General features: G+C 72.3%; 7 protein-coding genes across 8 annotated transcripts; 5 read left to right on the top strand and 2 right to left on the bottom strand.

Moving 5' to 3' along the window:
- Positions 1-92: 92 nt before the first annotated feature.
- On the bottom strand, positions 93-3,294 carry RBMS2 (RNA binding motif single stranded interacting protein 2). The gene is given in 16 exon segments (XM_082781358.1): positions 93-233; positions 315-346; positions 349-388; positions 490-500; positions 503-581; positions 583-597; positions 1,035-1,082; positions 1,200-1,293; positions 1,398-1,444; positions 1,586-1,695; positions 1,788-1,867; positions 2,010-2,167; positions 2,269-2,360; positions 2,522-2,580; positions 2,696-2,850; positions 3,014-3,294. Coding segments are annotated over 16 exon segments (1,173 nt in total). The 5' UTR covers positions 3,080-3,294; the 3' UTR covers positions 93-146.
- Positions 3,295-4,508: 1,214 nt separating this feature from the next.
- Positions 4,509-6,657, top strand: LOC309888840 (aquaporin-2-like; the record flags this gene model as incomplete). The annotated part of the gene is made up of 5 exons (XM_082781445.1): positions 4,509-4,523; positions 5,287-5,607; positions 5,689-5,844; positions 5,925-6,005; positions 6,445-6,657. 5 exons carry the CDS (start codon positions 4,509-4,511, stop codon positions 6,655-6,657), a joined length of 786 nt encoding a protein of 261 aa, XP_082637571.1.
- Positions 6,658-7,581: 924 nt separating this feature from the next.
- Positions 7,582-9,022, top strand: LOC309888781 (lens fiber major intrinsic protein; the record flags this gene model as incomplete). The annotated part of the gene is made up of 4 exons (XM_082781339.1): positions 7,582-7,941; positions 8,206-8,370; positions 8,486-8,566; positions 8,840-9,022. 4 exons carry the CDS (start codon positions 7,582-7,584, stop codon positions 9,020-9,022), a joined length of 789 nt encoding a protein of 262 aa, XP_082637465.1.
- A 590-nt stretch (positions 9,023-9,612) lies between these two features.
- TIMELESS (timeless circadian regulator) lies at positions 9,613-16,388 on the top strand. Its single transcript, XM_082781356.1, has 28 exons — positions 9,613-10,177; positions 10,249-10,402; positions 10,502-10,616; positions 10,710-10,772; positions 10,847-10,948; positions 11,038-11,193; positions 11,262-11,395; positions 11,487-11,574; positions 11,652-11,828; positions 11,897-12,114; positions 12,185-12,288; positions 12,375-12,544; positions 12,624-12,749; positions 12,828-12,979; positions 13,059-13,156; positions 13,245-13,368; positions 13,455-13,656; positions 13,742-13,893; positions 13,983-14,068; positions 14,142-14,265; positions 14,344-14,426; positions 14,494-14,636; positions 14,729-14,906; positions 15,011-15,079; positions 15,152-15,270; positions 15,362-15,636; positions 15,754-15,839; positions 15,985-16,388. The coding sequence occupies exons 1-28, from the start codon at positions 10,081-10,083 to the stop codon at positions 16,092-16,094; spliced, it is 3,705 nt and encodes a 1,234-aa protein (XP_082637482.1). The 5' UTR covers positions 9,613-10,080; the 3' UTR covers positions 16,095-16,388.
- Positions 16,389-16,396: 8 nt separating this feature from the next.
- On the top strand, positions 16,397-17,540 carry APOF (apolipoprotein F). Its single transcript, XM_082781337.1, has 2 exons — positions 16,397-16,520; positions 16,601-17,540. The coding sequence occupies exon 2, from the start codon at positions 16,621-16,623 to the stop codon at positions 17,509-17,511; it is 891 nt and encodes a 296-aa protein (XP_082637463.1). The 5' UTR covers positions 16,397-16,520; positions 16,601-16,620; the 3' UTR covers positions 17,512-17,540.
- Positions 17,541-18,542: 1,002 nt separating this feature from the next.
- On the top strand, positions 18,543-24,664 carry STAT2 (signal transducer and activator of transcription 2). Of its 2 annotated transcripts, XM_082781314.1 has the most exons (23): positions 18,543-18,673; positions 19,441-19,572; positions 19,648-19,798; positions 19,877-19,975; positions 20,065-20,157; positions 20,236-20,314; positions 20,405-20,490; positions 20,583-20,731; positions 20,802-20,960; positions 21,035-21,187; positions 21,303-21,323; positions 21,438-21,531; positions 21,636-21,692; positions 21,762-21,845; positions 21,919-22,020; positions 22,322-22,457; positions 22,546-22,595; positions 22,712-22,800; positions 22,865-23,001; positions 23,089-23,277; positions 23,359-23,416; positions 23,515-24,416; positions 24,488-24,664. In XM_082781314.1, exons 2-23 carry the CDS (start codon positions 19,442-19,444, stop codon positions 24,622-24,624), a joined length of 3,156 nt encoding a protein of 1,051 aa, XP_082637440.1. In that variant the 5' UTR covers positions 18,543-18,673; position 19,441; the 3' UTR covers positions 24,625-24,664. The 2 variants fall into 2 exon arrangements, with proteins under 2 accessions (XP_082637440.1, XP_082637439.1); XM_082781313.1 differs by having other exon boundaries at positions 21,636-21,845.
- A 115-nt stretch (positions 24,665-24,779) lies between these two features.
- Positions 24,780-26,384, bottom strand: IL23A (interleukin 23 subunit alpha; the record flags this gene model as incomplete). Its single annotated transcript, XM_082781349.1, has 4 exons — positions 24,780-25,007; positions 25,094-25,219; positions 25,934-26,035; positions 26,199-26,384. The coding sequence occupies 4 exons, from the start codon at positions 26,382-26,384 to the stop codon at positions 24,858-24,860; spliced, it is 564 nt and encodes a 187-aa protein (XP_082637475.1). The 3' UTR covers positions 24,780-24,857.
- Between the last annotated feature and the right edge of the window lie 519 nt (positions 26,385-26,903).

Below are 26,903 nucleotides of genomic sequence, written 5' to 3' on the forward strand. Positions count from 1 at the left end.
CCTTGCAGAGGAAGAGGAGCAGAGGAAGGGGCGACATCGCCTTGCAGTTGGCAGCCGGGGGGGGGGGCTCCACCCCGGGGGGGGGACGGCAGCAGCGTGGGGGGGGTCCCTCGGTACCGCCCCCCCCCCCCCCCTCACCCCCACTGCTACTTGGGGTAGGGGTAGGGGAAGGCGCTGGGCTCGGAGGGCGACTCCACGGGGCCGTGGCCGTGGCTCGGTGCGGCGCTGCCGTCCTGCGGGGAGGTGGCGGTGGGGAGGGGGCCGGGACCCCCCCCCCGGCCCAAAAAAGCCCCCCCCCCGTGCCCAGCGCTTACCTCCAGGGGGATGGCGGGCGGCACCGGGGGTACGGCGGCAGGAAGGCTCCGGGCAGGGCGGTGGCAGGCACGTACTGGGGGGGGGCGGGATGAAATGGGGGGGTCAGGAGGGTGCTGGGGGGCTGGGGGGGGCACAACGTGGGGGGGGTGGGGGAGGAGGGGGGGGGTTCCTTACCGTGCCCGTCTGCCCAGCGAGAGGTGGCCGAGCTGCTGGGCCAGGGGGGCCACCACCGAGGGCTGGAGGGGGACGGCGTGGTCCACGGCGGGGGGCCAGCACCGCGCCCTGCACGGCTCCGTCAGGGGGGGGCACGGGGGGGCGGGGGAGAAGTGGGGGGGGGGCATTTGGGAGGGGGGGGGCGGGGGGAGGGGGGGGGCAGGGGGGAGGGGGCGACCTGGGGACTTGGAGGGGGCAGAGGGAAGGGCAGGGAAGGGGGGTGTGGCCAATGTTTGGGGCGTGGTCAGTGTTGGGGGCGTGGCCATGGGTGGGGCTGGGATGGGGGCATGGCCTTGGGGCACAGGGGCGGGGCAACGGCCACAGGGGGCGGGGGCATGGGCAAAGTGGGCGGGGCCCCAGGGGCGAAGTAGGCACCCTCACAGGGGGTCAAAGTGGGCGGGGCCTCGGAGGCAAATGGGCGGGGTCACGGGGGGGGCGTGGCCTGGGGCAGGTGTGGGGGCAGGGCCCCAGCTCCGCCACCCCCCACCCCCCCCCCGGGGGCTCACCGTGGGCTGCACGAGGTAGGAGGGGGGCATCCAGGCCGGGCTGTGAACCTGCGGAGCAGCCGGTGAGGGGGGGCCGCGGGCACGACCCCGGGGGGGGCCCGGCCCCACAGGGACCCCCCCCACAGACCCGTGGGGACACCCCCGTCCCGCAGGGCCCCCACGTACCTGGTAGGAGGAGACGGGCGAGGGCAGGTAGGGGGCCAGGGCGGTGGGCGCGATCATCCTGGTGGGGGCCAGGCCGTAGGGAGCGGGGTAGAAGCTGGGGAGCACGGGGAGGGTTTAGGGGGGGGGTGGGGGAGGTGGGGGGTGTGCAGCCCAGCCAGCAGCGCCCCCCCCCTCCCACCGGCCCCTCAGAGCACCCACCCGTTCTGCAGCGCCGTCGTGGGGTCGTAGGCCAAGGTCACGGTGCCCTGGGGGGGACACAGAAGGGTTGGGGCTGCCCCATGGCCCCTTCGCTCCCAATGGGGGGGTCCCTGCCGGGAGGCAGACCCTGCTGCACCCCCCCTTTAATCCCAAATTGCCCCCCCCCTCCTGCTGGCCCCCGCTCTCACCGCATCGCCGTCCCGGGCCCAGGCTCTCCCGTTGGGCACGAACTTGCCCTGGCTCTGCCGCTTCTTCTGCCCCCCGTCCGCGAACTTGCAGAGCAGGGGGTCCGGGGGGGCTGCGGGGAGGGGCGGTGTCAGTGTCACAGTGCCACCACCCGGCCCCCCCGCCGCCTGGGACCCCCTCCTCTCTGCCCCCCCCTCGGCCTACCTGGCACCCCCGGGGGCGTTTTGATGTACTTCCCGTTGAAGTGGGTGATGACGGCCTCGCACTTCTCCGTGGACTCCATCCTGGTGGGGGGAGCGGGGCTGGGGCGCGGGGGCAACACCCGAGACCCTCCTGGGCGTCCCAGGGCTCGCACAGCGCCCCCCCCCCCCCCGACCCCCTTCGTTATTTTGGGTCCCCCCCCCAACCCCTGCCCCGGCCCCGTACCGTGCGAAGCCGACGCCACGGCTGGCCCCGTGGGGGTCCCGCAGGATGCGGGTGGAGACCACCTGCCCGAAGGGCTTCAGCAGCGCCTCCAGCTCCTGCTCGTCCACCCCCAGCGGCAGGTTGGAGATGTAGAGGTTGGTGGGGTCCTGCTCCTGTTGCTGCGATGGGGAACACAGGGGGGGGGTCAGGGGGTCGCACGGGATCGGGATGACCCCGGAATGGGGGGAGCAGCAGGGAGGGGGGCTCCAGGACCCCGTACCTTGGCCATCTGCGCCTGCACCCCGCTGGCCTTGAGCGCTGTCACCGCCTTCTGGGCCGCCGTGGGGCTGTCAAAGTCGACGAAGCCGTAGCCTGGAGGGTTTTTGGGGGGGAGAAGCACGGACAGGCAGTTGGGGGGGGCCCAAAAGCAAGAGGGGGGACCCCCAAACCCCGAGGGGGACCCCAAAAGAGGGGAGCGACCCCAAAACCAAGAGGAGCGACCCCAAACCCCCCCCCCCCCACAAAAAAAAAACCTTTGCACTTATTGGTCGTCTTATCCAGGATGGCTTTGGTGGAGACGATCTTCCCGTACCTGCGGGGCACACACACACACACCGGGGGGGGGGTCACCCCCTGCACCTCCCCTCCCCGGTGACCCCCCCCCGCCCCCGGAGGCACGCACCCGCGGCCTGCCCGGCCCCACTCACGGCTGGCAGAGCTTCACCAGGTCCTGGTCGGTGGTGCCGGGGTGCAGCCCGCGGATGTACAGGTTGGTCTTGCTCAGCTGCTCGCCCGCCCCCCCGGGGGGGCAGGGGCCGGGGCTGGGGGGGCCCATGGCTGGCGGCGGCGGCACATAGGGCTGCTGGGAACCGGGGGGGGGGCACGGAGCCGGTTTAACCCCCCCCGGTCCCTTCCCCCCCACACACCCCGGGGGAGGCGGGGCAGGGTTAGGCCCCTCCCGCACCCCCCCCCTCCCTCTCCCCCGGTTCTGGGTTTATTTTGGGGTTATTTTGTTGTTTTTTTACCTTTTTGCCCCCCTTGCTGCAGGCGAACGCGGCCAGGCCGGGGCGCGGCGGCACCGAGAGCAGCATCGCCGAGCGCGCGGCGGGGCGGGGCGGGGCGGCTCCGCGTGACGTCACGCCGCTTCCGGGGCGGGCCCCGCCGCCGCCCGGGTCCTAGCGCCCGCCGCCCGCGCTCCCCGCGCCGCCACCGGGGCTCAACGCGGGGCTCGGGGGGGGACGGAGGGGGTCGGTGCCCCCTCCCCAGGCCCGTACGGGGCTCTCCCGGTGCAGAGGGTTCGGGTTTGAGCCCCTTTGGGGACTCGCGGCCCCTTTAAGGCGGCCCGGCCCCGCCCGCCCGCCCGCCGCCATTAGGCCTCAGCGGGGCGGGCGCACGGAGCCGTGGGCGCGGCCATTTTGGAGGGGACGGTCACGTGGCCCCCCCTTCTCCCCCCCCTCCCTTCCCGCACGCCCGCCATCTTGGTGCCGCCCTCCCCCGGCACGTGACGCCGGACAGGCCCCGCCCCGCGCCTGAAGCCGCGCTGGGCGCCGCCATTTTGGCCCCTCTCTGTACCCTGCCCCCTCCCCTCACCCCTCAAGGGGGCTCCTGGGGGCAGGACGGGGAGGGGGGGGGGCAGGGAGCATGGGGGGGCCTGGGGGGCTTTTGGGGGGCCTGAGGGGTCCTGGGGGGGGCAGGGCAGGCGGCGGGGCCCTTCCCCACAGCGCCTGTGCCCCATGGAGGGGCTGGGGGGGGCGATGGGGGCGATGGGGCTGCCCCCCCCATCCCCCCCAGGCCCCATCTGCACGGTGCCCACCGCACGTCCACCCCGCAGTCCCCGTGTCCGTCCCCGTGTCCGTCCGCCCCTTTGTGCAGGGATTGTTCTGGCTCTTTCAGGCCGGGCCGTGCTGAGCCAGGCCCTCGGGCACCGACCCCGCTGACTCACGCCACGTGCGGGGCCGCGCTCTGCTGAGCTGGCAGGGACGTGGGGCCCGGCCCCCCCCCCCCCCCCCCAGCAGACAGCAGGGGCTGGGGGGCAGCGGCGGGCACGGGCTGCAGCCCCCCCCCCAGCCGCCAGCACTGAGCCTTCCCGGCTGCCCCCCGGCACAGGGGTCCCCAGCACCCCCCCGGTGCCGCTGCGTGAGCGGGGCCGGCCCCGTTTGCTGCTGGGGCTGCCCCCCCCCATAAGCACCCCTCACTCCCCCCCCCCCCATCTCCTTTCATCCCTGCCTTTCATCTCTCCCTTGGGGATGGAGCACCGGTCACCGTGGCAACCCCCCAAAGTGCCCCGGCTCGTTGCCATGGCACCCACAGCACCTTGGGGTGCCCCAGCCCCATCCAGGACCCCTGCAGCCCCCCCCCCCATGGCTGTGCCCCACGGGCAGCCCCCTCCTGTGCTCCGGCGATGCCCTGTGCTGAGCGTGGGGTCTCCCCCCCCTCCTAAATCCGGGGGGGGGGTGGGAAGGGGGGGGTGGGAGGTGCCCCCGCCTCGGGCATCCTCTGCGCTCAGCCCGCAGCTGCGCCATGGCCATCAGGGAGGTAAGGCCCCGGTGCCCCTCTGCCCCCCACCTGCCCCCCAGCCTTGACTGTGGGGTCCTGGGGTGGGGGTGGGCAGCCCCTGCCGTGCCCCACAACCCTCTCTCTGAGGTCTCAGCCCCTAACCCCATCCTGGGGGTCCCCGTGTGCCCCCAGCCGTGGCCCTGACCCTGACCCTGACCCCAGCTCAGCAACCCCACAGCTGCCATGGCAGCCCCCTCCTGCTGGGGGGGCTCCGGTTGCCATGGTGACTCAGTTGCCATATTGCCAAGGCCCCCCATCACCACGGCTCAGGCATCCCATTGCCATAGCGCCCTGTCACCATGGCACCCCATCACCATGGCACCCCGTCACCAAGGTCCCCTGTCACCATGACACACCGTCGCCATGGCAACCAGTCCCCAAGGTCCCCCGTCACCATGGCGCCCTATTGCCATGGCGCCCCATCACCGGGATCCCCCATCACCATGGCACCCCACCACCAAGGTCCCCTGTCACCATGACACACTGTTGCCATGGCAACCAGTCCCCAAGGTCCCCTGTCACCACGGCACCCTATTGCCATGGTGCCCCACCACCAACGTCCCCCATCACCCTGTCACTCCATCACCCTGTCATCCCACCACCGTGTCACCCTGTCACCCTGTCACCCCATCACCATGTCACCCCGTAACCGTGTCACCCCATGACCATGTCACCCTATAACCATGTCACCCTGTCACCCTGTCACCCCGTCACTTCCCACCCCTCTCCATGGCACCCCCAGGAGCTGCGCAGCGCCTGTTTCTGGCGGGCCGTGCTGGCGGAGGCGCTGGCGACACTGATCTTCGTGGGGGTGGTGCTGGGCGCCTCGGCGACCCCCGGCCCCCTGGCACCGGCGCTGGCGGGGGGTCTGGCGGCCGCGGCGCTGCCCCACACCCTCGGGGCCCCCCAGGCCAACCCGGCGCTGACGCTGGCGCTGCTCTGCACCCGCAAGCTGAGCGCCCTGCGCGGGGCCGCCGGGCTCCTGGCCCAGTGCACCGGGGCCGTGCTGGCCTCCGCCGCCGCGCGCTCGGTGCTGCCAGACGATGCCAGCCTGGTCACCAGGGTGAGCATCCCCCCTGTCCCCGTGCCCGTCCCCGTCCCCGTCCCGGTGCCGGCAGGCGCTGAGGCCAGGCTGTGGCTGCAGGTGAGCGCGGCGGGGACGGTGGGGCAGGCGTGGGGCTGGGAGACCTTCGCCACCTTCCAGCTGGCGCTCGCCGCCTTCGCCACCGCCAACAACCGGGCAGCCGGCCCCGCCGGGCTGGCCCTGGGCAGCGCTGTGGCTGCCGGTGCCCTGGCTGCGGTAAGGACCCCCCCCCGTGTGCCCCCACCTCAACCGTGGGGCTGCCGGCCCCCTGCCCAGCCCTGACCCCCTGCCCCCAGGGGCCGTTCTCAGGGGGCAGCATGAACCCAGCCCGCTCGCTGGGGCCTGCCATCGTCACCGGCATCTGGGACGACCACTGGGTGAGTCGGTGGCACCCCTGGGTGCTGTGCCCCGTCCCCCCCCCCCCTTCCTCAAGACACTGCTGTGGGGATGGGTGCCCCTGGCTGCAGCGTGGAACTGCCCCCCGCCCCATCCTCCCCCCAGGACAGGGAGCTCTTCTCTCACCCTCCGCTGCACCCCCAGATTGGGTCCCCCTGGTCCCCCCAGCACAGGACAGGTCCCCCCCGTCCCCAACCTTGGGGCAGAGCCCCCTGGTGTCCCCATCCCAAACGTGGGACCCCCCCGGGCCCTCACCCTTAGAGCAGGTCCCTCCCATCAGCCTCCATCCCTGGTGTGCCCCCCCCGCCCCATTGCCCCAGCATCCCCTGGCACCCTTAGGGCACCCCTGCTCCCACATCCCCCTGGCAGCCCCCGAGCACTTCCCCCACCCTTGGGTGCCCCCTGACGTGGCCCCCCCAGGTGTACTGGCTGGGGCCGGTGCCAGGCGCGGTGCTGGCTGCCTTCTCCTACGAGTTCGTCTTCGCCCCCGGTGCCTCGCGGGAGAAGCTGGGCGCCTGCCTCGCCTGCCGGGACGTGGCGCCAGTGGAGGCCACCAGCCCGACCCCCTCCTCGCCCTCCACCGCCCCCCCCAGGGGTCCCCCTCCAACCCAGCAGGGCCAGGACGCAGCCTGAGCCCCCACAGCAGGGGGACGAGGTGCCCCCAGCAGAAAAAGGGGACCGGGGGGGGGCTCCCGCTCCTTGCACCCCCTCCCCTCAACCTCCTTCCCCATGGGGATTAAAGGCAGCTTGGGGCCAGAGCTGGGTGCAGAGTGGTGCTGTGGGGCTAGGGGGGTCCGGGGGGTTGGGGGTCGCTGGGGGGGGGGGGGCCCTCCCTTCATCCCTTCACCCCTTCACCCCCCCCAGCTGTGCCCCACGGTGGGGGCCAGGGGCTGCTCCTGTCCCGTGCCGGGCGCTGAGCGCAGCAAAGCTTTTTGTCGCAGCCTCTGCAGCCCCGGCAGATTCCTGCGGGCGCCAATGGCCGGGCCCGGCCCTAATCCCCCCGCCCGGGGGCTTAGCGCCCGCTAAGCCGGGCTGAATAACCAGCGCCGGGGCGGGGGGGCCACCATGGCCCCCAGGAGGGGGGGGGAGCAGCCACAGCCCCCGGGATGTGGGGCTGAACCGGAGGCACCCCCAGCCCCCAAGATGTGGGGTTGGGGTGGGCTGGCTCCCAGCGCTGCCCCCCTGCAGTGTCACCCAAAACCTGGCTGGGGGGGGTCTCGGTGCTGCCCCCCACCCCTCAAGCCGGTTGTTGACCCCAGGACCCACAGAGGGCAGCTGTGGGTCAGAGCCAGCCCCCCAGGACAGCAGCCCCAGGGTGGGGGGCGTGCGGCTCCAGGGGGGTCCCTGCTCTCCTGGGGGCGTGGGGTTGCCCCGGGGGGGGCACTGGGGTCCCACACAGCCCCTCACCCACCCCCTATCCAGGGCAGCGAACTGGTTAAGGGGGGGTGGCGGCGGTGGGGTCCCACCCCCCGGGGCCGGCTGGGGGGGGCGTATAAAGGTGGGTGCGGGCGGCCCCCGGGAGGGGAGCGGGGCCGCGGCGGGCAGTGGGGCCAGGCCATGCGGGAGCTGCGCTCGTCCTCCTTCTGGAGGGCCGTCCTGGCCGAGTTCCTGGGCAGCCTCCTCTATGCCCTGCTGGGGCTGGGGGCTTCGCTGCGCTGGGCCCCGGGCCCCCACGGCGTCCTGGGGGCCGCCCTGGCCTTCGGGCTGGCCCAGGCCACCCTGGTGCAGGCGCTGGGGCACGTCAGCGGGGGGCACCTCAACCCGGCCATCACGCTGGCCTTCCTGATGGCCTCGCAGCTCTCCCTGCCCCGCGCCCTGGGCTACCTCGTGGCCCAGCTGCTGGGCGCCCTGGCCGGGGCCGGCGTCCTCTACGGGGTGACACCAGCCCCCGTGCGCGGCACCCTCGGCCTCAGCGCGGTGAGAGGGGCGGGAGAGGGTGAGGGGGTCCAGGGTGGCTGGGGTTTGGGGCTGTGGGTGAGGGAACGGGGATCCCGGGGGTGTTTGGGGTAGTGTGGGGGTAATGGGAGACCGGGGAGGTTTGGGGTGCTGGGGGGTTTGGGATGGCGTGGGGGGGTGATGGGCATCGGGCACCGGGAGGGGGCAGCGGGTTGGGGGACACTGGGAGGGGGATGTGGGAACAGCTCCGGGTGCCGGTGGGTGCTGAGCCCCTCTCCCCCGCAGCTGCACCCCAGCGTGGGCCCGGGCCAGGGCACGGTGGTGGAGCTGCTGCTGACCGCCCAGTTCATCCTCTGCGTCTTCGCCAGCTTCGACGACCGCCACGACGGGCGCCCGGGCTCGGCCGCGCTGCCCGTCGGCTTCTCCCTCGCCCTCGGCCACCTCTTCGGGGTAAGGGCGGGGACCTCCCCGTTACCCTCCCCTCACACCCAGGGACCCCAGTGGCGTCACCGCGGGGCGGGGGGCAGCCAGCCGGCCCCCCACCGCCCCCTCTTTCCCCCCCCAGATCCACTACACGGGTGCCGGCATGAACCCCGCACGGTCCTTTGCCCCCGCCGTCATCACCCGCAACTTCACCAACCACTGGGTAAGTGCAGGGGGGGCCCTGCCTCGTCCTGGCCCCGTGACCCCCGCAGCAACCCCTCTGAGCAGGGGGGGCTGCCAGAGACCCCCTGGGGGACAGGTCCCGGCCCCCCCCTTGCTTAGGACATGGGATTAGGACACGGGGAGCCCCCGGGGCTGCAGACGCCCCGACGGGTGGGCGTCCCGGGGCCGGCACCGGAGCCCGGGGGGGGAACCTCGGGACCGGGAGGGGGGCACGGGGGGGGGCCGGGCCCGCTCCCACGCCGCCCCCCCGCAGGTGTACTGGGCCGGCCCGCTGCTGGGTGCCGTGCTGGCCGCGCTGCTCTACGAGTTCGCGCTGTGCCCGCGGCCGCGCAGCCTGGCCGAGCGCCTGGCCGTCCTCAAGGGAGAGCCGCCCGCCGCCGAGCCGCCGCCCGAGCCGCCCGCCGAGCCGCTGGAGCTGAAGACGCAGGGGCTGTAGGCCGGGCCCCGGGGGGGGAGCCGGTACCGGACCCCCGCACCCACCCGCGCCTTTGCAGTGACGGGGCCGCCGCGGTGCGTGTGGTGCGTGCGTGTGTGTGCGGCGCAGCGGGCGGGCGGCGGCGTCCACCGGCACCGGGACTGGGACCGAACCGCCCGGTACAGCCGGGGTTGCCGGTACCGAGCCGGGGCTGCCCCGCTCTGCCCCGCCGCGGCGGGAGTTCTGTGTTCGGTGAATTAAACCTGCGCTTTATTTTGGTAACCGATCTCGGCCGGCGAGGGGGGGGGAGGGGGGCGGAACGGGGAACCGGGGGGCACCGGGGGGCACGGGGGAACCGGGGGGAACCAAGGTGACCCGGAACCAATGCGCAGGGGACTGGGGCGCGGGGGGACCGCGGCACCGGGGGGACCGGGCCGGGTCCGCGTCGCCACGGCGACCGCGCGGGGGCTGGCGGGAGCCGGCCGTTCCCGCGCCTCAGGGGATGCCCCGTCCCTGGAGGCGGGGCCACTTCGGGGGCGGGGCCTCTGTTAAAAGGGCAACGCTGCACCCGTAGAACACGTGGAACACGGCGGGACCGGGGTGCCAAGAGGGGCGCTGGGCCCCGCAGCGACCCGCAGCGCCCGGCACCGCCCGGGACCTGCCACCGAGGGAGGGGCTGCCGTGGAGCCCACTCGTGGCGGGGGCAGGCAGGGCCCCACCGGTCATCTCGGGGAGGCGTTGCCCTTTGAAGCCGTGGGGTGGGGCGGGGCTCGCATCGCGGGAACTGGGGCGGTTGTGTAACGGAGCCGCGGGGGCGGCGGGGCCGGGACCGGGACCGGGACCGGGATCGGGATTGGGATCGGCACCGGGATCAGCACCGGGACCGGGACCGGGATCGGGATCAGGATCAGCACCGGGATCGGGATTGAGATCGGGTTCGGCACCGGGACCGGGACCGGGGGAGCCCCGAGCCCGCCCGGAGCCGCGGGACCGGGGACGGCCGCACCGGGGGTGTCCCCCGGGGCTCTCCTTCGGGGTCCCGCCGAAGGCTCCCGCTGCCCGGTGCCGCTGCGCGCTGCATGGACTGGTACATGATGAACTGCGAGCTGCTGGCCACCTGCAGCGCCCTGGGCTACCTGGAGGGCGACGTCTACCACCGGGAGCCCGACTGCCTGGGTACGGTGGGCGGCGGCGGGGCGCGGCGGGGCATGGGGGCGGCGGGGGTCTCACGGCCCCGTCCCCCGCAGAGAGCGTCAAGGACCTGATCCGGTACCTGCGGCACGAGGACGAGACCCGCGATGTCCGGCAGCAGCTGGGGGCGGCGCAGATCCTGCAGAACGACCTCCTGCCCCTCCTGGTGCAGTACCCGCAGGACAAGGCGCTGTTCGACGCCGTCGTCAGGTACCGGCAGCCCCCCCCCCCCCGGGGGGCTCCCCCCTGAGATGCCCCCTCCCCTGGGAGCAGCAGGAGCCTCACGCCCCCCCCCCGGTCCTTTCGCAGGCTGATGGTGAACCTGACGCAGCCGGCTCTGCTCTGCTTCGGCAAGGTGCCAGCGGATGCCACCGCCCGGCACCACTTTCTGCAGGTGCTGTCCTACCTCCAGGCCTACAAGGAGGTGAGCACGCCGGGCACAGGGGCCCCGGGGCAGCCCCAAGGCAGGGGGGCTCTGCCCAGACCCCCCCCCGTGCTCACACAGGGTTTTCTGCAGGCGTTCGCCAGTGAGAAAGTTTTTGGGGTGCTCAGCGAGAAGCTCTACGATGTGCTGCAGCTGGTGAGTCCCGGGCACGGCGGGGTTGGGGGGGTCCCAGGGGGGGCCCAGGAGCCCTCACGGCTGCGCCGCTGCAGGACTGGGAGCAGCGGCAGGAGGAGGACACGCTGCTGATCGAGCGGATCCTGCTGCTGGTGCGCAACGTGCTGCACGTGCCCCCGGACCCCACAGAGGAGCAGGTACCGGGTTGGGGGCTGCGGGGGCTCCCCCCCAGGGCCTGGAGTTCCATGTCCTGACCCCCCACACACACTTCGGCCACCTCCCCCAGGGTGTGGACGGCGATGCCAGCGTGCACGACCGGGTGCTGTGGGCGCTGCACATCAGCGGGATGGATGACCTGCTCAAGTTCCTGGCCAGCGCCCAGTCGGAGCAGCAATGGGCCCTGCACGTCCTCGAGATCATTTCCCTCATGTTCTGCGACCAGGTGAGCTGGGCTGAACCCGGGACCCCCTCCCCAGAGCCCCCAGGGCAGCGCTGACGGCTCTGCCACAGAGCCCGGAGCAGCTGGCAGCGCTGGGGCAAGGGCAGGCGGCCGCCGAGCGCGGGGAGGACACGCGGGAGCTGGAGACCCTGCGGCAGCGGGAGCTGGCGGAGAAGAGGGCCCGAGCGCTGCAGCGCCCGTCCAGGTGAGGAGGGGGCCGGAGGGGCTGGGACCCCATTACAGGGGGGGCTGGGACCCCATCTCTGGGGTGGCACCGCTCATCCCGTGCCCTCCAGGCACTCCCGGTTCCGCGGCTCCTACGTCATCCAGGGCCTGAAGGCCATCGGGGACAACGACGTCGTCTTCCACAAGGGGCTGCACAATGTGAGTACGGGGCGGGGGACGTGGCGGGAGGTGCCAGGGGGGGACACGAGTCAGGCTGTCCTCTCTTGTCCCCGCAGCTCCAGAGCTACAGCCACGACCTGGGCAAGGAGCCGCGCCGGGTGCCGCGGCGGCGCCAGGCCCCCCCCGATCCCGGACCCTCACGGCGCTCTGCCCGCAACGTGCGGCTCTTCCTCTGCCACTTCTGCCAGGACTTTCTGGAGGGCTGCTACAACCGCCTGATGCTGCTGGTCAAGGTGAGGGCAAGGGGGGGCCCGGCTCCTGCCCGGGGCAGCCCCACGCTGAGCCCCCCCTGTGCCCCCAGGACCAGCTGCTGCGGGAGAAGGCTCAGCAGCACGACGAGACCTACTACCTGTGGGCCACCGCCTTCTTCATGGCCTTCAACCGCAGCCGGGGCTTTCGGCCCGAGCTGGTGTCGGAGACGGTGGGCGTCCGCGCCTTCCACTTCATCGAGCAGAACCTCACCACCTACTACGAGATGGCGCTGATGGACAAGAAGGAGGCGGTGACCTGGGCCCGCAGGTGGGGGCCGCGTCCCCTCCCCGCTGCCGGGGCCCCCCCCGGGCTGTGCCCTGACGCTGCCCGTCCTCAGGATGCACCTGGCCCTGAAGGCTTACCAGGAGCTGCTGCGGACGGTGCAGGAGATGGACCGCTCCCCCGAGCCGGCGGTGCGGGACAGCAGCCAGGTCATCAAGAGTGAGTCCGTCTGTCTGGCCGGCCCCGGAGCAGCTGCGCCCCCTCCCCAGCACCCGCTGATCCCCCCCTCCTCTCGAATTTTCCAGACAACATCTTCTACCTGACGGAGTACCGCGAGCTCCTCCTCGCGCTGTTCCGCAAGTTTGACGAGACCAAGCAGCCGCGCGCCTTCCTGCGGGACCTGGTGGAGACGGCGCACCTCTTCCTGCGCATGCTGGAGCACTTCTGCCGCGGCCGCACGGGGCTCGTGGTGCAGGTGGGCTGAGGCTGCACCCGGGGGGGCCAGGGGAGGGGTGGGGGCCCCTCCTGACTTCTCCCTCTTGTCCCCCTCCCAGAGCAAACGCGTGCGGAGGAAGAAGAAGCCGCGGGCGCCCGCAGCCCTCGCCCCGCAGCCGCCCAGCGCGGCCGAGCTGGAGGAGCTGTGGGCAGGGCTGGCCCCGCAGCTCCAGGCCTGCCTGCAGGTAGGGGAAGGATCCGGGCCCTCTGCCACCCCCGGGGTGTCCGTGGGGGCGCGGGGTGACACCGAGTCCCGTCCCCAGGGCGAGGTGCCCCTCCCCGAGGACGTGGTGCCCTTCGACGCTGCCTCGGAGACGCCGGTGGAGGAGCAGCGCGCGGAGGCTCTGCTGCGGATCCAGGGCTGCCTGCGGGATGCCCAGGCCCCCGAGGCCCTGCGGCTGCTCCGCTGTGCCAGGTACCGGCCCCCACCAGACCCCCCCCTGCCCGGGCAGGGTGCAGGGCCCCGGTGCCAGCTCTGTGCCCCTCTCTTCCAGGGAAGTGTGGCCCGAAGGGGACGTGTTTGGCCCCTCCGGCGCGGGGCCGTCCGAGGAGACCCAGCTGCTGCGGGAGATCTTCTTCGCTGCCCTTCCCCGTGAGTCCCGTGGCCAGATCCTGCCCCCATGGCAGCAGGGTCCTGGGCTGGAGACGCTCTGCGCCCCTTAACGCCGCTCCCCCCGCAGGGCACGCGCCCCCTGAGGCCGAGGAGCCGGAGGAGCTCGAGGAAGAGGAGGTAGAGGAGGACGAGGAGGAGCAGACGGTGCAGGTGGCGGAGAAGGAGTTCAACTTCACAGACTACCTCAAGCGGTGAGGGGGGCCTGGCCCTGAGGGGGTGCTGGGGGGCAGAGGGGGAGCCGCCACGGCCCTGCTCACCAGCGCTGGGGGGGGTCTAGGTTTGCCTGCGCCCCCGTGGTCCGCGCCTGCGCCCTGCTGCTGCGGGGCTATGCCCAGAACAGCGCCCGCACCAACCACTGCGCCGTCCGCCTGCTGCACCGCCTGGCCCGCGACCTGCGCATGGAGGCCCTGCTCTTCCAGCTCTCCCTCTTCACCCTCTTCCACCGCCTCCTCAACGACCCCGGCGCTGCTGCCCACCAGGTCAGGGCCCTGCCCTCCCGACCCCGCTCCCCCAGCCCCCCATGGGACCCCCCAACCCTTCCCTTCTTTTCCCTTCCCACCCCAGGAGCTGGTGGCCCTGGCCAAGTTCATCCTGGGCAAGTTCTTCGCGCTGGCGGCCACCAACAAGAAGGCCTTCGTGGAGCTGCTCTTCTGGAAGAACCCCACGGCCGTCCGCGAGATGACCGAGGGCTACAGCTCCCTGCAGGAGGGAGAGGGGTGAGTGGGGCCGGCATGGGGGGGCTGGGGAGGGGGTCACAGCCCTCCCTCACCTCCCCTCCCCTCCCTTTTCCTCCACCTCTGCCCAGGGCTGCCACGCACAGGGCTCCTGCCTGGACCCCGCAGGAGGAGCAGGCGCTGCGGGAGCTGTTCTGGAAGTACAAGGAAGTGGAAGGTACGGGGGGCGTCAGGGGGGCAGCGGGACCTGGGGGGGGGGCTCTGTCCCTGCAGCCTCTCCCCTCCCACAGGCCAGGACGTCATCGCCGCCATCCTGGCCGAGCTGCCGGCGCCCGGGCGGACGCGGAGGCAGGTGGTGAAGCATTTGGTGAGGCTGGGGCTGGCCAACAGCGCCAAGGACTTCCCGCAGCAGAGGTGAGCCGGGCCCCCCAGGGACGGGGGCAGCACCCCGCCCGCAGGGCGAGCACCCAGGGCTGTGCCCCCCACCCCCAGGAAGGGCACCCGCATCGTGCTGTGGACGGAGGAGCAGGAGCAGGAGCTGGAGCGGCTCTTTGAGGAGTTCAGGGGCTCAGACGGTGAGTGAGAAGGGGGATTTTGGGGTAGGATGGGGGGGGTCCGGTCCCTGCTGACCCCTCCCCCCAGACGTCCTGGGGAACATCATGAAGAACCTGACGGCGCGGCGGTCGCGGGCCCGCGTGGTGGAGAAGCTGCTGGGGCTGGGGCTGGTGGCGGAGCGCAAGGAGCTGCACAAGAAGCGCCGGAGGAAGGGCCGCGGCCCTGAGCTGGTACAGGAGGGGGGCTGGGGAAGGGCTGGGGGGGGCATCCCAAGGGTGCTGCCCCACCACGGGCACCCAAAACCTCCCCCTGGTCCCCGCAGGGCGAGGCGGACGCCCTGGCGGTGTCAGCCCAGGACAGCTCAGCAGAGGAGGGGGACAGCGAGGAGGAAGAGGAGGAGGAAGAAGAGGAGGAGGAAGCAGAGAGCGATCCCGTAGAGGAGCACTGGGTGCCCGAGGAAGGGGCCGGGCAGGGCCTGGTGAATCTTCTGCATCAGGAAGGTGGGTGGGGGTGAGGGGCTTTGGGCCCCCCCCTCAGGTTTAAGCCCCCCGAGTTGGGCTTGGCTGCAGGGGCCGGATCCTGTCTGAGCCCCCCCTGTCCCCAGGCCTGGCCGGGCCCCTGCGGTGGCTGGAGAACTGCCTGAGGAGGACGGCCGGGGACCGCGAGCAGGAGGGTGAGCGGGGTCAGGGCTCGGGGTTGGGGGCTGGGGCACGGGGCCGGGCTGACAGCGCTCCCCCCCCCCCAGGCCTGTCCTTCCCCGTGCCCCTGGTGCCTCTCTCGGAGGAGAACGAGGATGCCATGGAGGACCGGCGCTTCCGAGCCCTGCTACGGGAGCTGGGGCTCCGTCCCCCTGCTAACGAGCAGGTGAGGGCCCTGTCCCCCCAGGCCCTGTCCCCCCAGGCCCTGTCCCCCCCAGGCCTGGCCCGGCCCCGCAGCGTCTCCCTTCTCCCCCCAGGAATCCTTCTGGCGCATCCCCGCCACCCTCACCCCGCAGCAGCTGCGCCGCGCTGCCGCCTCCCTTGCCCACCACAGCCCCAACCCCGAGGGGCTCCCCCAGCACCCCGAGGAGCTGCCTGCGCCACCCAGGCACCCCCAGGCTCCTGCTCCAGGTGAGGATTTGGGCTGGGGGCTCCGGGATCAGGCTGGGGGTGCAGGAGCAGCCTCGGAGCCCCTCTCCGTGTGCCCAGCAGCGGAGCAGCCGCCGGCCCCGCTCGGATCGGACTCAGAGAGGTGAGGCCAGGGTCTCGCGTGCTGGGCTGGGGGCACCGGGCACCTGGGTTCTCCCAGTGCCCCCCCCTAGGGCTCGGGGCCATCGGGCTCCCCTGACCCCTGTCCCCACTGCTGCAGTGAGGAGCCCGTCTCCGTCCCCCTGCAGTCGGGCAGCAAGAGGCGGCGGCGGCTCGACAGCGAGGATGAGGATGGTGGAAGCCCAGGTGGGCTCAGCCCCTCTGACCCCATCTCCTCTGGGCTCCCCTCATGGGGTTTCCTCCCCCATCACCCCCCCTGGAGCTGAACCCATGTCCCTGCCCCTATCCATTCCCTGTCCCGCCCCATCCCTGACCCTTTCTCCCCCCGCAGGGGCTGAGCCAGTCCCCCCGGCGTCCCCCTCAGAGGCTGACGACGCCCCCCAGCCTGCAGGGAGGCGGAAGCGTGCCCGGCGCCTGGAGGAGGAGGAGGAGGAAGACTGAGGGCCCTGACCATTCCCCTGGTGCAGCTGGGCAGAGCTCTGGCACCTTGCTGTGGGATTTTAAGCTGTTCTGAAGGGTGCTGTGACAGCGGGCTGTGGATCTCCATGTCCCACCTCTGTCCCTGTCTCCTTTTCTCCCCCAGTTCTTTTTTTCCCGTATTTTGTTCCGTTTCCTTCCCCCCATCCCTTTTATATCTGGAAAGAAACCCAATAAACGATTGCAACTCTGGGCTGGGCCTGGTGCGGGGCTGGGGGCCGGGCGTGCGAGCGGCCCCGTCCCCGCGGCGGTGACCTGTGCCCCACTCCTGTCCCTGCGTGTTGCAACCGGCTCCTGATAACGGCGCCTATAAACGGGCCACGGGGGGGCTCGGCCGCAGCAGCGGCGGCAGCAGCAGAGGGGCGAGGGGACACCGGCGGCCTCGAGGGGGTGAGCTGGGGGGCTGGGGGGGTACGGGGGGGCTGCAGCCGCAGGGGGCTGACAGCTCTGCCCCTCTCCTGCCTCCACAGCCCGTCCTGGAGCTGCCGCCATGCCCCAGGCTCTGCCCTTCCTCCTCCTCCTCCTCCTCCTCCTGGGCCTGGGGGGCGGCAGCACCCCTGCGCCCACCCCGCTGGAGGCGGATGCGCGGGGGCTGCTGGCAGAGCTCGCCCCCCCCCAGGCGCTGCGGGGGCGCGGGGTCTCCTGCCGGGACCTGCACCCCGAGGCCCTGCCCGGCTTCTCGCGGCTCCCCCCGCGGCCCCACGCCCTGGCCCGCGCCGCCCTGGCCCTGGCGCTGAGCGGAGCCGCCTGCGGTGCCGAGGCCGAGGCCGCGGTGCTGGGGCTGCAGCGGGAGCTGGGAACGCCCGCGGCCACCGCCCTGCTGCGGGGGCTGGCGAGGCTCCGCGACACCCCCAGCCCCCGCGCCCTGCCCCTGCTCTTCAGCCTGGTGCACTTGGGGCACCCGGCCGGGCCCTGCGGCCCCAGGGCTGGCACCCCACCACCGCCCCCACCGCATGGGGTGCCGGCCCCGGGGCACCGCGGGGTCCGTGCCTGGCCCTTTCGGTGCCGCCGCGCAGCCCGGGCCCGGCGGGACGGCGAGGACGATGCCTGCAGCCCGCCGGGGGAGCGGGAGGCCCACAGGGTGCTGGAGTGGGTGCCGGGCGTCAGCGTGTTCTACAACCTGGGCACCAGCATCTACTTCGCCTTCCAGGGCTGCGAGGTCCTGGCCTCCGAGCGGGCCCTGGAGATGGCCCAGGACCTGGGCTACGCCGGCCTGGCTGCCCTCACCGCCGGTGCCGGCGGCCCCGTGGCCATGGGGCTGGGGCTGGGGCTGCAGCCAGGGCTCAAGGCCGGGGTGCGGGCGCTCTTTGGATACTTCATGGCGGAAGGGGAGCCCCCGACGGCCCCCACGACCTACAGCGGCCCCGTCCTCATCGTCTGAATAAAGGCCCCGTGGGGCGCCTGGCTCTGGGTCCCTGTTCCTATCCCTGTCCCCATCCGTATCCCCGTTCCTATCCCCATCCCTGTCCTCATTCCCATCTCCTGTCCCCATCCCCACCCATTTCTGTGTCCCTGTCCCTATCCCTGTCCCCTGCCCCCATCCCTGCCCCATCTCTGTCCCTATCCCCCATACCCTGCCCCTGTCCCCATTGCCATCCCCTGTCCTTGTCCCTATTCCCATCCCTGCCCCTGTCCCTATTCCCATCCCTGCCCCTGTCCCAATCCCTATCCCCATCCCCATCCACTTCCATGTCCCCATCCCTATCCCTGCCCTATCCCTGTCCTCTGCCCTCATCCCCCATTGCCATCCCCTGCCCCTGTCCCTATTGCCGTCCCCTGTCCCTATCCCTACCCCCTTCCCTGTCCCTACCCCTGTCCCCATCCGTTTCCCCGTCCCTATCTTCATTCCTGTCCCCATCCCCACCCATTTCCATGTCCCCATCCCTATCCCTACCCCATCCCTATCCCCATTCCTGTCCCTATCCCCTGTCCCCTGTCCCCATTGCCATCCCCTGTCCCCATCCCCACTCATGTCCGTGTCCCTGTCCCCATCTCCATCCCTGTCCCCATTGCCATCCCGTCCCCATCCCTACCCTATTCCCTGTCCCCTGTCCCCGTCCCGTGTCCCTGTCCCCAGCCCCGGGTCACGGCGGGGCCGCCCTGCCCTGGGGCACGGGGACTTTGGCCCCGCGGGGCGGCCCTGCCCTGGGTCACCCCGGCCCGGCCCGACCCGGCCCCGTGAGCAGCGGGACCCCGGCCCCCCCCGGCGGCCCCACGGCGCTGCCCCCCCCCGTCCCCCCCCCTCCGGTCCCCCCCGGCCCCGCCCGGCCCCGCCATTTCCTCCCGCGCCCCGCTGGCCACGCCCACGTCGTGGCCCCGCCCCCGCCCCCTCGGCCCCGCCCGTCCCGTCTGACCACGCCCCCTATCGGCCCCGCCCTCTGACGTCATTTCGGGGAAGCGGCCCGCCCCCCAGGAACGCGCGATGAGCAGCCGGCCGAGGGGCGTGGCCTCGCCGCCGCGCTCCGCCAATCACGGCGCGGAGCGGAGAAGGGGGCGTGGCTTCGGTGCCTTCCTGCCCCGGGAGAGCCGCGGAGAGCGCCCAGGTGGGAGCGGGGCTGGGGGGGGTCCCAAAGGGGGGAGGGGGGGGTCCCGACCGGGGGGTGACTCCATGGGGGGGGTCCCCTTCCGTGGGGGGGGGATCCCGAAGGGGTGGGGGCTCCGATCCGGGGGTGTCCCCTGTCGGGTGGGGGTCCCGGGCGGGGGTGACCCCACTGGGGGGGTCTCCTGCGGTTGGGGGTCGCGGTCGGGGGGTGTCACCTGCGGGGGGGGCCCGATCCGGGGGTGTATCCTGCGGGGGGGGGGGTCCCGAAAGGGTGGGGGGGCCCGATCGGGGGTTGTTCCCGTGGGGGGGTGTCCCCTGCGGGGGGGGTGGTCCCGATCGGGGGCTGACCCCACTGGGGGGTGTCTCCTGCAGGGGGGGTCCCGATCGGGGGTGTTCCCTGCGGGCTGTCCCCTGCGGGGGGGCTCTGGGCGTGCCCAGGGGGCTCCCTTGCAAAGGAGGGGGTCCGGGGTGGGGGTCACTGGCACGTGCCCCATTTTAGGGAGCGGGTCCCTGCGGGGCTGCTGCTGGGAGGGGGCAGCGAGGAGCCTGGGGAAGGGGCCTGGGGGGGTCTGCTGGGGGGGGGAGCGTCCCAGGAGGAGGGGGACCGGGAGGGGTCGGGCAGGAGGGTGCAGGGGGAGTGGGCGATGAGTTCCCCAATCCATCCCCCGTCCGGCCCTGCTGTCGTCGGGGGGTCCGTGGGGCTGCTCTGACACCCTCCCGTCCCCCCCCCCCCGACACCCCCCACCCCCTGTCGCCCCCTCCCCGCAGCATGGCGCAGTGGCAGGAGGTGCAGAACCTGGCCAACACCCACCTGGAGCAGGTGCACCAGCTCTACGCCGCCGCCGCGCTGCCCATGGCGGTGCGACAGTGCCTGGCCGCCTGGATCGAGGACCAGGACTGGTACGGGGTGGGGGGGCGGAGGGGGGAGGGCGAATTGGGGCTGGGGGCGCGGGCGCTGAGCTGCGGTGCCCGCAGGCAGCAGGCGACGGAGCCGCTCTCGTCCCACGCCCGGATGCTGTTCCACTCCTTGCTGGCGCTGCTGGACGAGCGCCTGGGCAGCCTGGGGCTGGGCGACGAGGACTTCATGCTGAAGCACAACCTGCGCAAGGCGCGCCGGGACCTCCAGGTGGGCAGCGGGGTCGGGGGGGGGTCGGGGTTGGGGCTCCGTGCCCGCTGACCCCGTCCCTGTCCCCGTTCCCCGCAGGCTGCTTTTGAGGAGTGCCCCGAGAGCTTCGCCAACCTGGTGGCCAACCTGCTGCAGGAGGAGCGGCGGATCCTGCGGCTGGGGCAGGCATCAGGGCAGGTAGGACGGGCCCCCCCCCAAGCAGCAGGGCCCCCCCCGGGTGGCAGATTCGAGCCAAACGGTGCCCAACGCCCCCCGGACCTCCACAGGGGGAGGCCGCCCCGGCGCCCAGCACACCCCTGAAGAGCGACCGGGAGCAGGAGATCCAGCGGCGCCTGGCTGAGTTCCACACAGCCCTGCAGGTAACAGCCCCCCCCCAACCCCCCCAGCCCCCCCAGCCCCACAGGGGCTGCCCGGACCCTCACACCCTCTGTCCCCAGGAGTTCGAGCGCGTCTTCCGGCACCTGGAGGACCTGCAGGACGCCTTCGACTTCTGCTACAAGGTGCACTACCTGCCAGGTAGGGCCCGATCCTGCCCGCCCTGGGGGGGGGGGATGTTGCTGGTGCTGCCCTGCGCCCCCCCCAACCCTCCCACCCCACTGCCCGCAGGCCAGGACCAGACTAACGAAGCTGAGTACAAGCGGCAGGTCCAATCCCTCGAGGCCAAGCTGCTGAACCTGGACCGGCAGCGGCGGGTGAGAGGGGGCTGGGGCTGGACCCGGGGCTGGGGAGGGGGGGCGGTCTGCAGCCGCTCCGTGCCCCCCACTCAGGGCGCGTGTCCCCGCAGGAGGTGGTGGCGCAGATGCAGCAGCTCCTGGGGCGCAGCGAGACCCTGCGGGACTTCCTGCAGCAGGAGCTGAAGGCCTGGCAGGAGCGGCAGCAGCGCAGCTGCCTGGGGGCCCCCGTGGACACCCGCCTGCAGCAGCTGGAGGGCTGGTAATGACGGGCCGAGGGGAGGTAAAGGGGGGGCAGCCGGACCCCGCTGACTCCCAGGGGGCACCCGCAGGTTCACGGGGCTGGGCGAGGGGCTCTTCCAGCTGCTGCAGCTGCTGCGGGCGCTGGGGGAGCTGCAGAAGAAGGTGACCTACGAGCGGGACCCGCTGCAGGCAGAGACGCCCCTCCTGGAGACGCGTCTGCGGGAGCAGCTCACCTGCCTGCTGCAGAGGTGGGGATAGCGGGGAGGGGGGGATGGAACCGGGGCCGGGGGCTGCTCTGACCACCTCCTGCCCACGCCCCCAGCGCCTTCGTGGTGGAGCAGCAGCCCAGCATGCCCAACACGCCCAAGCGGCCGCTGGTGCTGCGCACGGCCAGCAAGTTCTGCACCCGCGCCCGCCTGCTGGTCCGCCTGCACGACCGCAACCACCGCATGGAGGCCACGATCCACATCGACAGGTCGGCGCCCACCGCGCTGGGGGCTCCTGTGCGGCCCGGGGGGAGTCCCCGGTGCCCCTGCCCCGCTGGGTGGGCCGGGGTCCCAACCCCGCTGACTCTGCGTTGTCTCTTGCAGGGACCCTCCGAAGACGCGAGGGTGAGAGCCGAGTGCCAGCTGTGGTGGGCAGGGCCGGTGCCCACCCAAGGGTCCCAGCTTCCCCAGGGGTCCCAGCGGCCTCCCCCCCATGGCCTCTCTCCCCCCCACCCCCAGGTTTCGCAAGTTCAACATCCTGACTTCGAGCAGCAAAACCCTCCTGGCTGGGGAGAACTCCCGGGAGGGGCTGATCTGCGACTTCCAGTACCTGGTACGAGCCCCCCCACCTGGGTCCCCGTGGGGCTGGGCAGCAGGAGAGGCCCCCGGCCCGAGCCCCTGCCCCAGGCCCCGCGCTGACCCTCTCCTGCCCCGCAGACGCTGAAGGAGCAGAAGATCAGTGGGTCGGGCAAGGGCAACAAAGGCTGTAATGAGGTGGGTACGGGGTCACGGGGCAGCGGGGGCGCAGGGTGGCCGGTGGCTCACGGTGCCCCGGCTGCGCAGGGTCCCCTGGCCGTGACGGAGGAGCTGCATCGCATCACCTTCACGCTGGCGTACGCGTACTGCGGGCTGGAGATGCAGCTGGAGGTGAGGGCAGGGGGCTGGGGGGAGGGCTGGAGGGCCAAGAACCGCCCGGCCTGACCTCCTCCTGCCCCCACAGACCTCCACCCTGCCCTTCGTCATCATCTCCAACAGCAACAACCAGCTCTCCAGCGCCTGGGCCTCCATCCTGTGGTTCAACATGCTCAGCCCCAACCCCAAGGCAAGCGGGACCCGTGCGGCCCCACGCTGTCTCCCCACTGTCTCCATCCCCGTGTCTCCCTCCCAGCCCCATCTCCCTATACCCTGGTGTCCCGGTGTCCTGTCTCTGCTCCAGGCCCGCTCTCTGTCCCCATGTCCTGTTCTGAGCTCCTGTTCCCAATCCCTGTCCAACCCATCCTTGTCCCTGGTTCTGGTCCCGGTCCCACCCCATGCCCTGTTCCTTTATCTATCCCCTGTCCCTGCCCCGTGCCTTGTCCTCAGCCTCATCCCTACCCCGTTTCCCTCATCCCCCATCCCTGCAGGACCAGCAGTTCTTCGCCACGCCGCCCCCAGCGCCCTGGCCCTTGCTGGCCGAGGTGCTGAGCTGGCAGTTCGAGAGCGTGGCCGAGCGGGGGCTGAGCCGGGAGCATCTCCAGATGCTGGCCGAGAAACTGCTCGGTAAGGTCGGGCGTCAGCCCCCCCAGCCCCGCTGAGCACCCAGGCTGGAGCTGTGCCCCCCGCCTCATCCCATTCTCACCTCCCCAAGGCTCGAAGCCATCTCCAGAGAGCGTCCTGACCTGGTCCAAGTTCTCCAAGGTGAGCAGCGCCCGGTCCTGCACACCCCCTGGGTCCTGCACACCCCCTGGTCCTGTGCCCCCAGGTCCTGTGCCCCCCGGTTCTGTGCGCCCCCACTCACACACCCACTCCCACAGGACGGCGCCGCCGGCTTCTCCTTCTGGGCCTGGCTGGACGGGATCCTGGGCCTGCTCCAGGAGCACCTCAAGAAGCTCTGGAAGGACGGGTAGGGCTGGGGCTGGGGGGCCGGGGGGGCTGGGGGCCACAGGGGCTGACGACACCTCCCCCAGCCTCATCCTGGGCTTCGTGAGCCGCAAGCAAGAGAAGAAGCTGCTGAAGGGGAAGCGGACGGGGACGTTCCTGATTCGCTTCAGCGAGAGCGTCCTGGGGGGGGTCACCTTCACCTGGGTGGAGCATCCCGAGAGCGGTGAGTGTGTTCTCCCCCCCCCGGGGTAACCCCCTCACCCCGGCCTCAGGCCTCCCCTCCGCTGACCCCCGGCACCCCGTCCCGCAGGGCGCCCTGCCTTCCGGGCCGTGGTTCCCTACACCTCGGTGGAGCTGGCTTCCCTGGCGCTGCCCGACATCATCCGCGACTACCAGCTGCTGGCCGAGGAGAACATCCCCGAGAACCCGCTCCTGTTCCTGTACCCCGACACCCCCCGGGACAAAGCCTTCGGTCCCCACTACAGCCAGCGGCAGGAGGGTACGGCACAGCACGGCTCGGCTCGGCGCGGTGCGGACGGAGCCCCCGCCGCCCCCTCCAAACTCTCCTCTCTGCCCCCAGGGAGCCTGACGGAGAAGAAGGAATACCTGAAACAGCGCCTCATCCGCGTGTCCTCCAGGTGAGGCAGGGGACAGCTCGGTCCCGGGGGGAGGAAGCCCCTCTCACCCCTCAGTCCCAACCCTGACCTTGACCTGGACCTGCCCTGTGTCCCTGCAGGCAGGCCAACGAGGCATGGCAGACAGAAGAGGAGCTGGTAGTTGCCACAGAAAACCTGGAGACGCTGCAGCTGCAGCCCAGCAGGCCGGGATTTGTGCAGCCCACCAGCCCGGGGACGGTGCCAGTGGTGGCCGGGAGCCCAGGGGTGCAGCAGCCCCTGGGACCAGGAACACTGCAGCCCGTGAGCCCAGGGGTGCTGCAGGTGGTGGCCGCGAGCCCGGGGACGCAGCACCCCAGGGGACCAGGGACACTGCAGCCAGGGGCCTGGGGCCCAGAGGCACCACCACAAGTGGGCCCAGGGGGCTTGGAGATGCTGCAGGCAGGGACCGGGGTGCAGGAGCAGCAGCTGGTGCTGCAGCTCATCCCCAAGGGCCAGGGGACAGTGCAGATGGGGGCAGGGAGCTTGGGGACGCTGCAGGTGCTGCCCGGGGGTACGGGGATGCTGCAGCAAGGCGGGGCTGGGGACCAAAGGATGCAGCAAGTTGCAGCTGGGGCCGTGGAGCCGCAGATGCTGTTGCAGCTCATCCCTGAGGGCCAGGGGATGCTGCAGGTGGGAGCAGGGAACTTGGGGACGCTGCAGGTGGTGCCCGGGGTGCTGGGGACGCTGCAATCAGCGCCCGGGGCCACGGGGGTGCTGCAACAAGTGGGAGCTGGGGACCAGGGGCTGCCGCAGCCAGGCCCTGGCGCTGCGGAGCCACTGCCAGTCACAGACGATCAGGGGCTGCTGCCAGCGGGGCTGGAGGACCTGGGGCCAGTGCTACAGGGCCCGGGCATGCAGGAGCTGCTGCAGTGCCTGGAGCAAGACCTGGATCCAGGCACGGGGACACTGGAGACGCTGGAGGCAGTGGAGCTGATGCCCAACATGGACAGCGGGCTGGGGCAGATGGACGCCAGGCTGGGGGGTGAGTGCCTGGGGCTGGGGGAGCTGGGGGCCACGGGGGTCCCGCAGCACTGACCCCCCTGTGTCCCGCAGGCAACGCCGCGCTCCTGGACCCCAGCGACCCCTTCCTGCCACAGCCTGAGGACACAGCCCTGCCTGCCGCCAGCTCCCTCTTTGCTGTGGACACCGACTTTCCCCCACTCCACATCGATGCCAGTGATTTCCAGTGACTTTCCCCCACCCCCCCATCTCCCCCTGTAAATAAACCCTTTTCCCCCCCCCAGCTGCCCCTGGTGCTTTGTGGGGCCGCCCTGGGTTCAGCCCCGCAGCAGACAGCAGCTCCTCATCGTTCAGCCCTTTATTAGAAACCCATAAATACCCCAGATAAATAGGGAGCACGGCACATAAATAGCCCCTCAGGGAGGAGGGGGAATAAATAAGGGGGAGCCCAGGGCAGGCGGCGTCAGTGAGTTCTGGCGCTGTAGGTGAAGACGCGGCTCATGACGGCGGTGAAGGACTGGAGCCGCTCGAGCGCTTGGTGCCGCAGCTGTGGCAGCAGCGGCTCGGCCCAGGTTGGGGTGGTGGGAGCCTGGCAGGGGCGGACGGGTGCCTGCTAGGGGGAGAAGGGGGTCAGCGGGCCCAGGACCTGGGGGTGCCGCTGTCCCGGGCGCAGGGCAGGGGCAGTGCTGCATCGCTCACCTGCACGACCCCCAGCAGCCGGTCCAGCGTGGCCACGAGCTGCGGCAGGCGGTTGTCTTTGAAGATCTCGGAGCCCAGCAGGTCCCGGTAGTGCTGCAGCCCCTGCAGGATCCGGCGCAGGCAGCGCTGCGGGAGGAGGAGTAGGGGTGAGGCCAGAGCTCCGGGATCCCCGGGGACCATCCTGGGCATCCCTGGGCACCCTGAGACCTCCCACCACATCCCCTGGGAACCCTCCAGATCCCCGGCAACCCCAAGACTCTCCAGGCACATTTCTTCCCCGCAAGACCCCCAGGCACGCTTGTGACCCCTGGGCACATCTCTGGCGCCCCTAATATCCCCAGGCACATCCCCAGCACCCCTGGGTCCCCTGGGCACATCCCCTGGCCACCTCGGGGACCCCCAGCATCCCTGAGTCCCCCAGACACCTCCCCACCATCCTAGGACCCCCAGGCCCCTCTGCAAAACCCCAGGACCCCCAGGCACCTCCACATCACCCCTAGGACCCCCCAAGGACCTCCCCACCACCCCAGGACCTCCAGACACCTCCCCACCACCCCTAGGACTCCCAGGCACCATCCCACCACCCCTAGGACCCCCAGGCATCACTGCATCACCCCTAGGACCCCCAGACACCTCCCCACTACCCCAGGACCCCCACGCACCTCTGCAACACCCAGGACCCCCAGACACCCTGAGGCACATCCTCAGAGCATCCCCGTGCCCCGTTGGGGATGAGCCATTGTGTCCCGGCCACCCCCAAGGACGCCCCGTGAGCCCCCTCAGGGTCCGCCACCGCCCTCCCAGCCCACCCCCGAGCCCCCTGCCCCCCCATCCCGGTACCGTGTTGTTCGTGTCCAGCGTGGGGGGGTCGCAGGCATCACTGCAGCGGATGCGGGTGGCACAATCCCCCTCGGGGTCCTCCACAGCAATCTGCACCCGGTTCTGGCAGAGGGGCGTTAGCAGGGGTTCCGTGCCCCCCGACCCCTCCCGGGGCAGCCTGCCCTCCCCCTTCCCCGGGTGTCCTCCAGGCCCCCCGTTCCTCGAGCATCCCCCGGGACCCCCGCTTCCTCCGGTCCCCGCGCCCCGGCCGAGCCCCGCCGCTCACCAGCTCCGAGTGCGGCTCCTTGAGCGTCCCCAGCAGCCGCGACAGCTCCCGGGAGAGGTCCTTGCAGGCGGCCCAGTCGGTGCCCGGGGTCGGGGCCGGGGCCGGAGCCGCAGAGACCGGCGGCGCCGGCAGCAGCAGCAGCAGCAGAGCCGGGAGGCAGAGGCAGAGGAGACGGAGCAGGGCCATGGCGAGACGGTGCCGCCACCGGAGCCGCCACCGGGCTCTTATGGGGCGGCGGCGGCAGGTGGGGAATCCCCGGGGCAGGTGGCACCCGCCCCCCGTTACTGCGAAATCGCCGCCTCCCCCGAAAGCAGAACCGATACCGGGCCGGGGTCCCCGAGTTGCGCCCCGCCGCGCCCGGCCCCGGCCCCGCGCTGGGACGGGACGGGCAGGAAAACCCGGGGCAGTTCCTGGTGGCTCCGCGCCCGGCGGCACCGGGCACCCCGGGGCCCCGCTCCGCTCCCGCCCCGGGCTCACCTGCGGCCCCCGCCCGGGACGGGACGGGACGGGACGGGCGCGGTGCAGCGCGGAGCGGGGCCCCGGTGTCCCCCCGGTGCTCACCCGGTGGCTCACGGTGGCTCACTGTGTCCTCCGGTATCCCCCGGTATCCCCACGGTGTTCACCCGCTGTCCCCCGGTGTCCCCTGATGTCCCCACGGTGTTCACCCGACGACTCCCGCTGTCGCCCCAGTGTTCACCTGGTGTC

This window comes from Aythya marila (assembly GCF_965140915.1).
Source record: "Aythya marila genome assembly, chromosome: 30".
Taxonomy (NCBI): Eukaryota; Metazoa; Chordata; class Aves; order Anseriformes; family Anatidae; genus Aythya; species Aythya marila.

Excerpts from the sequence above, each read along its gene's own strand:
- TIMELESS (XM_082781356.1), top strand. The coding sequence starts at position 10,081 with ATGGACTGGTACATGATGAACTGCGAGCTGCTGGCCACCTGCAGCGCC. Across the intron at positions 12,980-13,058 it reads CGGCTGCTCCGCTGTGCCAG|GGAAGTGTGGCCCGAAGGGG; the intron begins GTACCGGCCCCC and ends CCTCTCTTCCAG. Across the intron at positions 14,069-14,141 it reads GAAGTACAAGGAAGTGGAAG|GCCAGGACGTCATCGCCGCC; the intron begins GTACGGGGGGCG and ends CCCCTCCCACAG.
- APOF (XM_082781337.1), top strand. The coding sequence starts at position 16,621 with ATGCCCCAGGCTCTGCCCTTCCTCCTCCTCCTCCTCCTCCTCCTGGGC.
- STAT2 (XM_082781313.1), top strand. The coding sequence starts at position 19,442 with ATGGCGCAGTGGCAGGAGGTGCAGAACCTGGCCAACACCCACCTGGAG. Across the intron at positions 19,976-20,064 it reads TGGGGCAGGCATCAGGGCAG|GGGGAGGCCGCCCCGGCGCC; the intron begins GTAGGACGGGCC and ends GGACCTCCACAG. Across the intron at positions 21,188-21,302 it reads GCCACGATCCACATCGACAG|GGACCCTCCGAAGACGCGAG; the intron begins GTCGGCGCCCAC and ends TGTCTCTTGCAG.